The sequence below is a fragment of the Haliotis asinina genome, chromosome 5 (genome assembly GCF_037392515.1).
Source record: "Haliotis asinina isolate JCU_RB_2024 chromosome 5, JCU_Hal_asi_v2, whole genome shotgun sequence".
NCBI classification, from domain to species: Eukaryota; Metazoa; Mollusca; class Gastropoda; order Lepetellida; family Haliotidae; genus Haliotis; species Haliotis asinina.
Genome location: NC_090284.1, coordinates 51,416,072 through 51,432,739, shown reverse-complemented (window position 1 = coordinate 51,432,739; position 16,668 = coordinate 51,416,072). Strand labels below are relative to the sequence as shown.

At 38.5% G+C, this 16,668-nt stretch overlaps 1 protein-coding gene across 6 annotated transcripts in view; it reads left to right on the top strand.

The window, feature by feature from the left end:
* LOC137284736 (myosin heavy chain, non-muscle-like) overlaps nt 1–13,040 on the top strand; it is a 64,545-nt gene extending 51,505 nt beyond the window's left edge. For 2 of the 6 annotated variants that reach the window (XM_067816663.1, XM_067816662.1), the window contains 13 exons: nt 639–851; nt 1,205–1,516; nt 2,085–2,237; nt 2,796–2,963; nt 3,375–3,487; nt 3,893–4,073; nt 4,548–4,760; nt 5,166–5,545; nt 5,945–6,068; nt 6,689–6,897; nt 7,257–7,365; nt 7,892–8,061; nt 10,799–13,040. In XM_067816663.1, the coding sequence (XP_067672764.1) occupies nt 639–851; nt 1,205–1,516; nt 2,085–2,237; nt 2,796–2,963; nt 3,375–3,487; nt 3,893–4,073; nt 4,548–4,760; nt 5,166–5,545; nt 5,945–6,068; nt 6,689–6,897; nt 7,257–7,365; nt 7,892–8,061; nt 10,799–10,910 (2,457 nt within the window). In that variant the 3' untranslated portion in view covers nt 10,911–13,040. Of the gene's footprint in view, nt 1–638; nt 852–1,204; nt 1,517–2,084; nt 2,238–2,795; nt 2,964–3,374; nt 3,488–3,892; nt 4,074–4,547; nt 4,761–5,165; nt 5,546–5,944; nt 6,069–6,688; nt 6,898–7,256; nt 7,366–7,891; nt 8,062–8,341; nt 8,414–8,795; nt 8,833–9,329; nt 9,358–10,798 lie in introns of those variants that run through there. The other 4 variants (XM_067816666.1, XM_067816664.1, XM_067816665.1 and 1 more) reach the window with 4 other exon arrangements.
* The last annotated feature ends 3,628 nt before the right edge of the window (nt 13,041–16,668 follow it).

Here is a 16,668-nt window from a genome sequence, read left to right as displayed (position 1 = left end):
TGTACTTGGGTAAATAGGTATGATCATTTTTTTCAGAAATTTTCAGATTTCTCTACCAATTCAAATAAATTAGTTATGTGTTTTTATTATCATAGATAATAAATCAGGGGGTAGCTACCAAAATTTACATATGATTTTTGCTATGACTGCTGGGCCAGCCCTCAAAACTATCTGAATATAAAGTTTTGCAATCTATCAGACTTATATGAAACAAATGGCTTACTAGCTACGTGCCTCAAGACATCATATTTTTACATGACATGATCAAATATCGAGGTAAAAAAAACAGAAATGGGATCAAATTGGATCAGTCACTATACCATCCATTCATCAGAAAAAACTACACTGCTGGGATATTTTATTACAAACAGACAAGGAATACCAGGGATATTTTTAAATAATGGCATGTGATGGTTATCTGGCCTCCTCACTGCTTAGGGTGAAGAAGTTCTGCTGATGCAGACAGGACCCCAGTCCGTGTCCGCCACGGTCGAGGAAGCGGCTGCTGACCAATTTGCAGCTTGGATTCGTAATTAGACCGTTAGCGAGAAACATTATTCGTTCCGCATCAGTGCCCTTTCAACTGATAGTATTGCAGATAGTGTTGTTCACTAATGCTGTATGCTGTTTACCTGTAGGAACTGGAAGCTCTGAAGACAGAGTTTGAAGCAGAGTTGGACAGCACGGCAGCTGCTGTGGAGTTGAGGAACAAGCGTGAGACTGAAATCAAGGACCTGAAGAAGTTGTTGGACCTGACTCAGCGTCAGCATGAGGAAGCCATCCAGGACATGAGGCACAAGTACCAACAGCAGATGGAGAACCTCAGTGAAGAGATTGAGACCGTCAGAAAGGTGAACACTCAGTTACACCAACTCAAAAATCCAGCAAACGTTCTAGGTCTACAACATACTGAAATCCTGCATGTTGGATGTCATGAAAGTACTTTGGGTTTTTTGTGTGTTTTTTTTTTTTTTACAAGAGTCAGCTTGTTGACTGCATGGGCAGAGTAATAATCTGAGAGAAAAATAGTATTTCTAATAAACCTGCAGTCGATCATTGTTTTTACAAGCAACACCAGCATAAAAAGTTTTATGCAGAACTTTTAGTTCACAGTTTCGAGTTGCTTTCTTTAAAAGCTTCCACTGACTTGAATGATTTTTGTGCATTATTTTTAGTGTACGTTTCATGACACTGACATTTACAGGGCAAGAATGTGATGGAGAAGAGCAAAACAACCCTGGAGGCCGAGAACCAGGACCTGGCCAATGACCTGAAGCAGGTCCAGATGGCCAAGCAAGAGTCCGAGCGCAAGAGGAAGCAGGCTGAACAGCAGCTGCAGGAGGCCTCCATTAAGCTGCAGGAACTTGACCAGGGCAGAGGCGAGACTATCGAAAAGGTGACGAAGCTGGCCACAGAACTAGACACCACCAGTCAGCAGCTGGAGCAGGCAGAAACCAAGGCTATGCAGCTGGGCTCCAAGGTGTCCAGTCTGGATGCCCAGTTGGCTGATGCACAGGTATGGCTTGGGATAGGATCTGTAAGCACGGTTAGTTGGTCCATCAACATGAGAAGGGACATCCAACTGGGTTAGGTGGTCAGGCTTAGTGATTTGACTGGTTTTGTGTCATGATACAAGGACATTATATACTCCCTGACTCAGTATATGACAGACCTCTTCCCTGTAAATTGTAAACCAAAATTGTGTTCTGTAATCTGATTGGTTGAAAAACATGATCAAATGGTATTTGATTCCCAGAAACTGCAAGACTGTTCGCTACCTGTTGACACATAGAAACATCGCAAACAATTGTTTCCAAATGTATTCCCGTGCTTCAGATACTCCATAACAACCGGAAATTGGCCAACACATGATGTTTATCTCCTAAATGAACAACAAATTGACAGTATTGTATTGGAGTAGTACCTTCTGCTCCAGATATTGCATAGGTTGTTTCGTAGGGTAAGACAGCAGCTGTATTGCTTACTTAACATAATTTCTCTCTTCCAACCTTTCATATAGTTTCTTCCGTTGATGCGAGTGTGCTTTTGTTTGTGCCTGATCTGCAAGTTTGTTTCTAATACAGGATCTAATGCAAGAGGAAACTCGTCAGAAACTATCTGCCCAATCCAAATTGCGTCAGGCCAATGATGAGATCAACCAACTTACGGACAGACTTGAGGAGGAGGAGGAATCTAAGAAGAATCTGGAGAGGCAAATAGCAGAAGCTAATAACAAGGTTAGTGGAGTCTTTGTTTAACCTATCTGTTTACTTCTGTATTGATTTTGGTATTAGGTCAGCTTCTAGAATGATTTTGATTGAAGCTAACCATCATAGTGTATGGGGATTTTGTTTGATGCTATTTCTCTTGGAAGGGTTTTTGTTGTCTTGTATAGCAACAGTGTAAGGGCTCATTTAGTAAATTTGTGTATTCAGTGGCTGACCTGATTGAATATTCCACCCATTTGATTAAAATTTCAAAATATTACAAAACCTGGTTATCCTCAATGGGAGCCCAGGAGTCACTCTTACATTGTCAGCTTTGAGAGTGTTTATTTGTTTGCAAGGATACATCTTGACACTGTAGGAATTCCTGATACTATCCTTGATCAGTTGTTTTGATGTCAGGATGTATTGTTCTGTATTTACAACCTGTATACATACAGGCTTTATTACCAATATGAATGGTTGAGACAGCTGAGAATTGTCGTGCCATGGACATTATGGATAGGGAAAGGAAGTTGCTTTAATAATTGGCAAACTGTATCATTAATGGACATCTCTCTGTGAATCCAGATGGTGGAAATGAAGAAGAAGTTTGAAAATGATACTGCTAATGCTGAGGCCCTTGAAGAGGTGAAGAAGAAGGCTGCCCGTGACTTGGATGCTCTGCAGGCTCAGCTTGAGGAGGCTCGCACACAGAACGAGAGGTTGGACAAGTCCCGCAAGAAGCTGCAAGCCGAGGTAAGCTATAGTAGCAAACTGTCTAGTCAGTATGGCCTGTTTTAAATTGGATATTGATCCAAATGGTTGAACATGTTTTGATAATCACTTGATTATCTGGCCCAGACTTGACAGAGTTGACATGATACAGCTGAAAGATTTCCTGGCTTCTGTAAAACCAAGCCTTATGACAATATGTCTTATCCAAAGATCTGAAACCTTGTAACCCCAAAAGGCTATGCCTCGTGGTCAAAGTGTTTGGTCATCATGCTGAAGGTCCGTGTTTGATTCCCCATAAAGGCATAATGTGTCCCCATCTGTGATATCACTGGAATATTGCTTAAAGTGGGGTTAAAACAAAACTTGCTCACACTTAGATTAAAGCAGTTGAAGGTTCTAGATCTGTGCATTACACATTACACTTTCGATTAGGTGGAGGACCTGACAATAGAGCGTGACAGTCAGAGGTCCACTACCAGTCAGATGGAGAAGAAACAGCGCAAGTTTGACCAGATGCTGAATGAAGAGAAGGCCATTTCAGAAAGGTAGGTAGTGCTTTCAGCCCTCTGAGAGGGATGGCATGGCTCCGTCCCCATTGAACCATGTTAGTAAGATCTTGCTAAAAACAAAATGGGTTGTCAGATAGTTGACTTCTGTCAGTATATTTTGACAGTTCCTGATATGACTTCAGTTTGTTCTCTTGATTGTGGAGCTGGCATAGCATTCAAATAAGGTCCTACCTACTCCCTGGCCCAGCTGACAAGAACTGATGACATCTGTGAAGTTTACATGACTACATGAATTCACAGTAATGATTTGTAAAGAGTTAAGGATGAGAACTCGTCATGGAGTGTTTCTACCTGATGGCTAGCTTATTGTCATGATAGAAAGGCACAAAGTTTGAATGACTTGAACTTCTTGAAATTGATAAGAGTTGCTTGCCTCCACAGACTTGCAGCCGAACGTGACGGCATTGAGCGTGAGTGTCGGGATAAGGAGACAAGGATCCTGAACCTGAACCGGGACCTAGAAGAATTGAGAGAGAGGCTGGAGTCTTCTGAGAGGCAGAAACAACAACAGGCCAGGGAGCTTGAAGATCTCATGTCCTCCAAGGATGATGTTGGCAAAAATGTAAGTAGATCAGCATCTTAAAGAGATTCGAGCTTTGTTAGGATCTTTTAAGTTATGTAAGCAGAGAAGTATATACTCCCTTCACAAAAAGCTGGTTTTGGAGTGGATAACAGTTGACAGTGTGTTGATATAGTTTTTTACCTAAATTGACTGATATTTTGAAGTTTCTTAGCAAGAGTCAGCTTCAAAGCCATTCAGTATCATTTGCTTTTAAGACAAGGACATATTAGCCACTGTCCAATTAAATAATATTGCGGTTTAACAGATGTAGGAAGTTGTAATTCAAATGAATAAGTAATCAAGATGCACTGAACCTGTATAATTGTCCAAGAGGCACCACAGTTGTAAACATGGATACAATCCAAGTGACAAATGTCAACAGTATTGGTTATTTGAATGTTCTTGCAATATTTGGCATGCCAGCCATAATGAAGGTGATCAAAACTCCTAATGCCAATGGATGTTTGATGTCAGGTGCATGACCTGGAGAAGGCTCGACGACAGCTGGAGCAACAGGTGGAGGAACAGAAGACCCAGATTGAGGAGCTGGAAGATGAGCTGCAGCTCTCAGAAGATGCCAAACTGCGACTTGAGGTCAACATGCAGGCTCTCAGAGCTCAGTATGACCGTGACATGCAGGGTCGCGACGACCTCGTGGATGAAGCCAAGAAGTCTATTCTTAAACAGGTACGTATTGGCTTAGTTTAAAATCCTGTGGTTATTACTCTTGTATTGCTTAGAGTTTCAATTAGATATACAGATGTAAAGTAATGATATGCTTTGGAAGTGTAACTTGCAGAATGGTGAACAGTTTATCTAAAATAATCACCAAATTACATCTTGTGCACCTAAAGGAAAGTGCCATGTCAAATATGGTAAGCCAGTTTGATTCAGGTATTATATTGTATCCCAGATAATTGTTGTTCAGGTAAAGTTTTCAGTCATGGTCACTGGTATTAGTGAGCTTTGGTCACATGTTTTCACTTTCATCAGGTTCTGTTTTTAATCAGTGCTGCATAAGTTGATGAAGATATTAAATAAACAGTAAGTTCTGTGTGAAAGTGTATATATAGTATATTTTTGTATATACAGTTGCGAGAAATGGAGGCAGAATTAGAAGATGAACGCAAACAGAGATCACTTGCCACAAGTGCTCGCAACAAGCTGATGGGTGACCTAAAAGACCTTGAAGGTCAGCTAGAGATGTCAAACAAGGTGAAGGACGATGCAGTGAAGCAATACAAACGAGCACAGTCACAGTCGAAGGAGTACCTGCGTGAGTTGGATGAGTTGCGGATATCTCGGGAAGAGATGGCAAACAGCTTTAAGGACAATGAGAGGAAGATCAAGAACCTTGAGGCAGAGCTGCTGAAGGTGCAGGAAGAGTTGTCTATAGCTGAAAGGGCAAGGAGGAACGCAGAGGGAGAGCGTGATGAACTCGCAGATGAACTTGCGTCACTTGCAAGTGGAAAGTGAGTTTGAGCGTTTGTTGTGATAGATGTGACTGACTGATATGGATCTTTGTTTGAGGAGTGGTTGTTAATTTGTGTATCATTCTCAAGCCAAAGACACATGTTTGATTATGACAGTATTGGAATTCTACCTTTAGATGTCCAGGTGTTTAAAACTTGACACATGCATCCACCTTAGTATCAACCACTGATATATGTCATACGAGCTGAAGTCCACAGACACATCCTTTTTAGAAATATGTGATATGAATGCAAATTCAGATTAATGTACTTTTGTCCTGTACATTTGGCGACACAGTCATACATATCTTTGAGTCAAATTTGTGCATGTAATTTTTTCTTAAATGTCTTTGAGATTGACAATTTGGACAGGGAAATGAGCTTTTGTGTTTATTTCAGGAATGCATTCCTTGATGAGAAGCGTCGCCTGGAGGCTCGTATCAGTGAGTTAGAGGACGAACTAGAGGATGAACATAGCAATGCAGAGTTAATGACAGACAAGGCCAGGAAGGCAACTATGCAGGTGTGTGCACTGATATTACCGGGACTCCTAGTTACAATAAGTTCCCATCAACTAATGCTGGCCCTTAGAAACAATTTATTGTAGCAGTTCGTGTCAGTGATGCATCCATTAATTTAAATAATCAAGGATTGGCCACAGTGACCTCGCAGTCTGTCACATTTTCTCTTAGTCAAACAATATTATCACTACTAACTCAGTGTTTGAAATGCTTGATGATTGAACATATCTTAAAAGTTGTCAGGGCCTGATGACATGTTTCTTAGAAAACTCGCTCCACTTACTAAAACGTAATGACTGCATATTTCTTCAACACTTTGATAAAGCAAGTGTATCATTTAACATTGAACATAAAGGTTGCATTTGCAATTTGGATAGTTTCTGAATGAAACCTGGAAAACAGGAAAATCTGAAAAATGACACAAGCAAATCTTTTTTGATGATTGCTCATTAGTAATGAACCAGTCATCAGATATGAGATTTCAACCATTTCCCAGCACTAGTCGGTGCTTGTTGACGTAATTGTTTGTGTGTTGTCATACTGGTGATTTCTGTGACCAAACACTTTCATAGTTCTTCAACAAGGAGACCCAGGTTTGAAGTTCTTTCTCTTTGTTGTTCAGATGGAGCAGATGAGTGCTGATTTGTCATCTGAGAAGACACTGTCACTTAAGTTGGAGAACCAGAAGTCTGCCCTGGAGAGGAATAACAAAGAAATGAGAGACAAGCTAGCAGAACTGGAGGGACAAAACAGATCTAGAACCAAGGCTATTATAGCTGCCCTTGAGAGCAAGATCGTCAATCTGGAAGAGCAGATTGAAATCGAAGCCAAGTGAGTTTAATGGATACATTGGTTGTTGTTTATACTGTGATGTAGTTCCAGAATTAGTGACCAAGATCAAATTTGCTATGCTGAATTGCATAAAGCCTGTACTGTTTCGTCCTTCAATAAATTAGTATTTGCGGAAGGAGAGGGGGTTAGCTTTGTGCTTAAAGGGTTCACTTGTCAAGACAAATCCACACAAGGGCCCAAAGTGTGAAGCCCATTTTTGGTGTCCCTTGCTGTGATGTTGCTGGTGAGATTGTTAAAAGCAGCATAAAACCATGCTTAGTCACTCTAACCAGTAATGTTGACAGCTGATTTACAGTCTTCATGTTATTCTGCACGTGCCTTGCATTTCTTTGTTTCAGGGAGCGTGCAACATTGGCGAGATCAGGCCGAAAATTGGAGAAGAAGCTGAAAGAGTTGGTACTGCAGGCTGAGGATGAGAGGAGACATGCTGACCAGTATAAAGAGCAGGTAAGTTGGGATGGTCACGGAGTGGTGCAGGTTGAATTAATGGACCTAATTAACATAATGCCTGCAAGATGTCCCAAAGATAAAAAAATTAACCCCAACAGAAGTGTTCAATATATCATCCACATTTATGTTGTTGTTTTTTCCCTTCCCTGGAAAATGTGTACTTCTAAGAATAAATTATGGCATTTTTCTGGATATGGAGATATTTCTTGTTGAACTTCACAACCCATGTTAGCCACAAAAGGAGACTATGCTTGTCGTAAGAGCAACTAATGGGCGAGACCTGTCATCGGTTACCAAATGCGCAGATTGATGTTTATACTGTTGATCACTGGATTGTCAGGTCCAGACTTGATTCTGTACAGATTGCTGCTATATAGCTGGAATATTGCTGTTTGTGACATACAAGAAAACTCACTTATAATCAAAGGTACCTTTGCTAGGTGATGTCACAATTCATATCAGCTCTCATTGCCTAGTAAAGTTCCCTGGCAACATGTTAAAGTGTCTGTCTTCTAATCTGCAGCTTGATAAAGTAAACAACCGAGTGAAGGCATTGAAACGCCAGTTAGATGAAACAGAAGAGGAGGTAGCACGTCTCAACTCTCAGAAACGTAAACTTCAGAGAGATATCGATGAGCAGATGGAACAAAATGAAGTGGCATCTCGAGAAATCTCACAGTTAAGAAAATTCAGGTATGTGGTATTCCCTGTTTCAGCAGCCGTTGAGGCATAGCATTGATGATATAGTAATGTATCTCTAGAAGTTGCAGTTAACCTTTAGAAATGTTACTGTTGGTAGTCAAATATTTGTACGTTTCTGCATGAGATGTTAAGTAGGTTTGTTCAGGTGTATTCTTTTGTGACAAATCAATCATTAAACTTGGTTTTCATCGCCATCATGTTATTGCATGATTCGAAACACTTTCATTATTTGGTGTCTTTTGTATTTATGACAATCTCATCTTTCATTTAGCAAAATGTGAGGGTATGTTATCTGATTTTCAACCAGTCCTGTCATAATAGCAGCTTAATTGTGCTGTCATGGTCATGCAAGAAGTCCAAATGTTGCACTGCAGTATATAGCTTCTCTACAAGAGTTGACAGTGGTGTGGCATTTCCTTATACTCTGACTGGAATGATTGCATTTAGCAATTCTGCATTCAGCTGAGAACCTGAATCATTTTCTGATTTGGCTGAAAAGTCTGCTGTCGAAAGCTGTATGACATTCTTTGCAAAATCATTCATGCTTTGCTTCAATGGTATTCCTTACAATAATACGTCAACTTTCAGGAGATATTAGGTAATGTACAGTCTTTCCTTCATGTATTCACTGTTATATGTATTTCTATATACATCTAAGTGCAGTAAAAATCTTGTCATTCTTATCCCATGATAACCTCATATATCCGTCATTGTCTTCCATGCAGTCTAAAATGTGTTTGCGATGCCAAGAAGAAGTGAAAGGTATTCGCATGTTCCGCCATCCCTTGGCCACAAGCTCTTCCATTTGCAATGATCGCCTGGATTGCATAATTATTATAAGTCATTGGTTTCATTTTTTTTGGCTTCAGTGTTGTAAGATGATTATGAAAACAGCGAGAATAGGCTTGAATGATCTGTTGTGATCTGGGTATTTCCTTCCACCTCGTCTCCAATTGAACGCATCCATTTCATGACATCTTGTCCCATACCTGTTTTCATGTTAACAACCGCTACAGTTGACAAGCTTTGCTTTGATAACTCTGGGATCGATAAAACAGTGACAGCATGTTTTGAAGTGATAACTATGCAAAGTAGATTAGTTAATTCAGGTCAGAATTACTGGTGAATTTATGTCAGTGTCTTGTAGATGATGCATGCAATCTAAATTTGGCCTCATTTTATTTCATTTCATCAACATTGGGAAAGTTGTGCACATTTATGTTGAAGTGTTGTTATGAAATACCACTCTCTGTTGTCAGACAAAGTGAAATGCAGCAAGATTAGGTTGTAAGTTGGCAGTTTCATGTGTTTCTTCTACTGTACAGACTTAATCCATCTGCCACAGACAGCTGCAAGCTGATCACAATCTGTTTCCAGGCATGCTGTAGCATACCGTTTTTGACTGTCTTGTTAAAGCTTTCAAGTAGAACATTGTCATGAAAGCATCAACATATACATTGTTCCAACAGCTGTCCTCACTGCTTGATCACAAATAACATCTTCGCATGGCTGTTTAAATAATTTTGTAGAGTTGTACAGGCTGAAGTGTAAGAAAAATGTACTAACTTGAGTGTACATCGGAAGATATTTATAGGTCGAACTGTAAGAAATCAGTAACTGTGTTTTTGTGTAAAGATTTTGTGATGTCATAAATGTGTGGCGTGATATTGTTGTGTCGTGTAGCATGCTAGATGATGACATGGGGGAACAGTTTAAAGTTAAATATGAAGTATATTAAACATTGCTTACTGCATGTCTACATGTAGAAACTGCAGATACATTCTGGTTCTCAATGGCTGTACAAATGTTATATATTGTATGTCATCTACCTATTATCCTACATATACCATGAATGCTGGTGTCACCTGCATGAGCAGATGTAGCAAGTCACAAGGCATTCTGGTTCTCATAAACGAAAAAACAAATGAATGTGATTGCAGCATCTCTTTAGAATCCATGCTGAAGCTGTTTTTGTGATGTAAACATTACACGTAAAATGTCATTACTTTAGTTGACTTGGCCTATGATAAAGTGAACAGATAGTTGCTTAGTCCATTGGTTGTTGAATATAGTATTTTTATTGGTTGGAATGGTACTGTGGGAGACTTCAGCTTGTTGGAGGTCCCCCTTTGATCTAGCTGTGTAGGACATAATTTGTGTTGTTAGTATGGCAGGACCGCTGCTGGAGTGCCAATCTGGATTCCTGTTTGAAATAGGTTATAGGGTTGAGCTATGAACAATAGGTTGAACGTTGTGTACAAACCACTGACATCAGAGGCATTAATCTGGTCTGTCAAAACGAAGAAGCACTCGTAAAATCTTCCCGTGCTTTCAGTTTTTCAGTACATGTGAAACTACAAGCCCTTATTACACCACTGCAGCATTAGTGCTCTTATTGCAGACTTTGTGAGAGAGAAATCAATTTTTTTATCACAACCCTTTCTGCAGAACAGTATTGCAGTTTTTTGATATTCTTTTGTATTTAATATAAGCTTATTTTCCTTCTTTTTCATTTTTATATTTATTTTTCTGTAAGTTGAAAAAAGTGAATTCACCTAAACTTAATGCATGAATGTACATGTCCATTTTGTACAAGTGTGTAGTGGACAAGTGAACCATGCAATGTGCATGTCACCTGTATAATCAGCTGTATCTCTGTACTCTCCTGATATTTTTCACAGTGCATCAGCCTTCAGAAGTCTTAACTGTACAACCCTTTGTGTTTCAGGCCTTCATCTCGAAGCACAACGACGGCCCGCCAGGTTATTCAATCAATCAAAACTCAGGCAGCCGAGGAAGAAGATGACGATGAATCAGTGCAGAATCAGTCTGAAACCTGAGCTGACTCGTATCCCATGCATAGTATATATGAATATATATATCCTAACTGTGCTGGTTACTAAGGCACCAGCCATTCCAATAGTTGTCCATATTATGCATTATATTAACTATTGTATCTCTACTTGATATAACATGACATTACCATCATATACTGCTTTAATAATCAAGTTAATCTTTTAAATTGTCCAATATGCTTATGTTATGATGCTGTTATTTTCTGTCTATGTTTCATGATGATCAACAGAGAATTAATTTTAGAATGGAGAAGAACCGATGAGATAATGTTTAAGTGGGATTGAATGTTTACTTTTTGGGGACAGCACATGCAGACATGGACGTATTTTGGATGAGCTATGGTAATGATTTCATTTCAGACTTTAATCAGAATTGTATTAATAGTATAGAATAGTAAGGAAAAATTGATTGTTATGGGTTTCTGTTACGGTTATGTTTGCATTTGAGAGATATCAAATAGACTTTCTCAATGCATTGTTCAGACATCCAAGAATGTGTGTGACATGTTGGCTCTCTAGAGTAGTTTCCATCAATTGCACAGCAATAAGTCTAGTTTTCTCCTGCTGCTTACTGAATCATCCATGTGACTGAAGAATAATTCAATATTTTTGTCAAATTTCCAAACAAGTTACCAATATTTGAGTGGTATGTGTCAGTGGATCATCATGGTTAAAACTCATGAATGATCTGTTCGGTTACAGTTTGTAACAAAGTTACTTCGTCTTTTTTACTTTTATTGTACCATTGTATATTGCCATGGAAAGATTCCAGGTTGCTAACAGATGTTTTTGGTTGCTTCTACGGTGACATCTTTTCATGGAATAGTGATAAAAGCAGTGTACTTACTTGATGGTTACCCCTAGAATGAAAACACAAGCTTGTGCTTTCGTGAGCGTGGTGCATCTGTGGCAGTGCCTCTTGTCTGTTAGAACCATTTATGTGCTTGAAATGAATCAGATTGTGTATTTTGGCCCAAGTGAGTGATTGTCCATGTGGCTGCTCGAAATAGTGAATGTTTCGTTCTGATGGAAAACACTTTGGAATTTCATATGGGCTTTGCTTGCAACTGTTGAATTTCACTTGATATTTAGGGATGCAGTCTTTGTTTAGCTGTTTTGTTTTGGTACTATGCTATTTATCATATCACTGTTTGTACATTTCCATGCAGTCTTTATATGACAAATTGATACAAGCCATAATCTTGACTGAACTAGCCTATGGGACAGCTAGCCACCTCAAAATAGTAATCATTAAATAGACAACAGAGGAGTGGTAGTCTTACAACCATTTTGAAAAAAAAACCCAAACATCAGTATTTGTTACTAACGTCAGAATTGAAGAACAGAGGTATCTAAAATATTCACTTTGTTGATGAAGATATTTTATTAATATGATATAGGGGTTGCTCTGTATCAGTTGCTATCCCCAATTTGACATAGCTGACCTCCGTGAAAGAACATACTATTCTGTTTATTAGATGTAGAGTGACTAGTTGCTAAGCATTTGTTGTGCACCCTCAGTTTCAATAAAAGATTACTAATGTAAGAATGGTAATTTCATTAACATGAGGTGTCATCTGGTTAAACAGGTGGGAGGATCCGGCAATGGTTAGTCTTGCAGTGCTTGAATAATGTGTAAATAACTTTTCTATGTTTAATTGTTCACTAACATGAGAACAGATTTTAGATGAATATTTTTGTACATTCTACGCAATCATTTGACACCAGATTTTTTCAGTAAAACACGCCTCTGCTGCCTTTGTTGTTTAGGATATAATTAGGCCAAACATAGGAAATTTGTAAAAGTGTATTTGTAACGAAATTACTAAACGTGCATACCAATGGGAACAAATAATGTATCATAGCTGATTGCCACCACAGCTGTGGTGGTTTGAATGAGCAGGTGCTCTTTTGAGTATGCTGTTTTCAAGGGATCAAAATTCTTTTATTAAGTGTTTCTATTGAGCCAGTCAGCAGTTGATTTAATCTCAGTGATATATCATGTTATGTACCAGTTTCCAGATGGATTTGATGAGATTGCTTGGCATTGAATACTATGATCATGTATGCTTGGCTGATACACAAAAAAATCTTAAATAAAATACCTATTGAAAATGGGTGTCTTGTCAATTGATTATAATCGATAGAAACTTTGAATGGAGAGACAGGCATGGTGTGTTGATAACCTGTCCAGTCAAGGAATCTCTGCAGAGAGACAAGCACCTGTCTGCTCTTGAATCCATACTGGGAAAAGCTTGGTTCTCTGCAGACCTAATCTGCCCAAGAATGACATGCACGATATGCATTGGATACTGGTGACTACTTCTGGGAGGGGCACTTCTGGCCTTTCCTTGGCAGATCAGAAATGAAAACGTGAAACAAGACAAAAATAACATTTTTTATTTAAAACGATAATTTGTGATGAACCTTTTGAATGTTTCATGAACTTTTGAGCAAATGAACACAGTAGACCTTCAGAAGTCTTAATAATAATTTCATAAATAATATATACTTTTAACATTGCTTTTACTTTTGTTATATAAACGTAATACTTAATATTAATGCCAAGGAAAACCATGATTTCCAAGGAAGCCACAGATTCATCTACAAATGCAGGGAAAAGAGGTTAATGGCATAAAAAATAACTATCCAAAAGCTATAATGGATAGAATCTGCTGCAAATCCCTGAACAACACAAAAACAAACACATGCTATTAAATTAAACTTCCACTATTAAATGCATATTCCAGTAAATTTTCCGGATTAAGTGCCATCCAGGATTCGAACCCACACTTTCAAAGTCAGGACCTAATTGACAGCACAGAAAATCAGCGGTTCAACCCACTCTGCCAGTTATTGTGACTTCTACTGAGAACAACTGCTTGGTTAGATCACATACTTTGACAAATGAAAATTGGCACAGTTAACTATTCTGGACTTCGCTGAAAAGGGAAGTCATAAACAAAACAGGCATAGATTAAGTTTCAAGTCCTGTGTTGGATGATAACAACAGCAACAAGCAGATCAACTGATTTCTGATCATTAAATTTCCAACTGATCATTTGATGATGAAACATCACAAGTTTTCAGCTCAAAATACAATGCGTAACAATGCGTATCTGACATACCTGTTGTCCAGCTGTCTAACAATGCTCAAACAAATCTGGGGTAAATCGACTCCAGAGAAGAGGAAGGTTTCTAAGTGAGTTTGAAGGATGAGACGCTCTTGATGCAACAGTTTAGGGGAATGTGATTACACAAGCTGTCACCATTTTGAGATTCCGATATTGTAAATGTTCACACAATTGATACTTATCAACCAGCATGCATCATAATACATGTCAGGCAGCTTTGAGTTAAAACTTATGTTCAGGACCATACTCCAATGTTCTGTATGGTAACAGGGGTTAAAGAATCAAATCTGGGCCTGACAATCCACTGATTGACATTCACAAAGATCTTCAACTGGGACTCAATCACATGATATGAAGTGATTCAAATACTACTTTATCTTTGACACTAAGCCCTGTGCCTCCACTGCATGTCCAGCTGGATAACAAATGCCTTCACTACTACAGGCATGGCGATTTTCTGCCGATCCATGCATTTCTGCCTATTTTATGTCAAATTGATAAATTCTGTAAATCGTCTAAATCCCCTGAACACCCCATTCAATGAGGATTTCAGCTGAAAACAGATTTTCTTGTTCCCTTCCCTGCTAGTATGAATGAAACCTTATTAGGTTGGTTTCTACTGAAACTGTGTTAAAAAGAAGTACCGGTATGTGGCTTTGGCTCCAGAAAGCACCAGGCACCTTGTGGCTCGCTAAAATTATGTGGAGACTTTACAGCTTGTAATACAGAAATATATTTCAAAATATTTCCCATATACATGAATTTTCAGGTGATAAATTCAAACTGACATGAAATGTCTGAAAATGAAATAGTTACAAATACAAAGACGAAATGTTACTGAAAATAAATGACAGAAAACATAAGAACAATCCACACCACTGGGGTACAAGGCAAACGTGTGATAACATAACCAATAATCTATTACACAGGCATGTAGGCTGCCTCCATGTGATTAGAGTGCACACTGGTCAGCACAGAGCCAACATGTAATGTGTCTTAGTACAGTATTCATGCTTAACTGCGGCATGGTATCTCAGTGGGCTAGCACCATTAAACCAGCTTAAGTCTAGGCTAGTATAAGCAGCCACACATACACACATACACTTCATCATCTGAGCGAAATTTTCTTATGTACAATGTTAAACTCCATTTCACCTCACCTCACCTATTCAGACCTGTGCAAATTAGCCAAGTCCCAGAGCCTGTTCAACTAATTTTCATCAAGCCTTATAAGGAGTTGAGAACAATCCTCACTCAGTATCTCAATAGGATTTCTATACCCGTACACAAAATAGACCCGCACACAGATTTTCTAACTGTAGTAGCTAGAAATGGCAAGTAATAAGTGTTAAAACCTATATAACAATAACAACAACAAAATTCATTATCTTGCCACTACCTTGCCATATTTGGTGCCATGGTAATCATTTGTGGCAGTATGAACATGGAAATTGAAAACTGTGTAATTTTTTGTCCTCCTCTATAAACAAACTTTAAACGACAGTCATCAGAAGATGACATATCCCCCAGCCCCCACATATTTGAAAGGACAAATCATCTGACAGTTACTTCATGTTTTCTAGACTAAGTTTGAATCGTTTCCATGGAAACCATGAAACAAATGGCATATATCTGTAATCAGCTAAAAGCACCACTTCAAGATCTGTCTCATATACCTGCCAAGATCTGTCTCATATACCTGCCAAGATCTGTTGAAAGATATCAAATGGTTTTTAAGTTGTGCTCCGGAAATGAAGCCAATCCCTCCCTTTTGTGACTAAGTCAGGAATTGTTTCCATGGAAACCCAGAAAATGATAAATGACAAAAATCTGCAAATAGCAACGTTTCCATTGAAACTAAAAAAATAATAAATCTTAAAAATCTGTAAATAGCAAAAGGCACCACTCAAGGTTCTGACTGATATATCTACCAAGTTTTGCATGTCAAATGTCATGGTAACTTAAAAGGTCAAATGCAATTATTTCAGTGATGGCCTACAAGATTGATACTGACATCAAAATGACAAGTCCTTGCCAGGATCCAGTCAAGCTTTTGATGTTAGTTGTAGCAAAGCATGTTAGAAAAAGTAATAACAAATGCTTTAAGAGAAACAATAACAGCTATTAAGTTTCAGAGGTAGATATTTGTGATGTCATTTGTTGTCATGGTAACTGATGACTTCACAATGGTCTTCAAAGCACTGTGATACAGCTTCATTATGTCATGTTCAGTTTTTCCCTCAAGTCTGCCCAAAAGCTACACATAAGCAGGTGAGGTGTAACAGTAACATTACAACATAACCATATCTCTCCCTGGATATCATGAGACAAAGGATATACATGACTGACTGATGAATACTCCTGATATATTAGACTATGTAAAGAAGAAATAAGAAAAATGTGCCATCAAAGTAGACCAAATATTTAAATACAAATATAAAATGTTGACACTTGCACACGTAAACCATGACTAAAACATAGACATGTAAAGTATTGACAGTTACAAAGACAACCCTAACTGTAAAATGTAAACATGTAAAATATTGACAGATACAAAGAAAACCCTAACTGTAAAATGTAAACATGTAAAATATTGACAGTTACAAAGA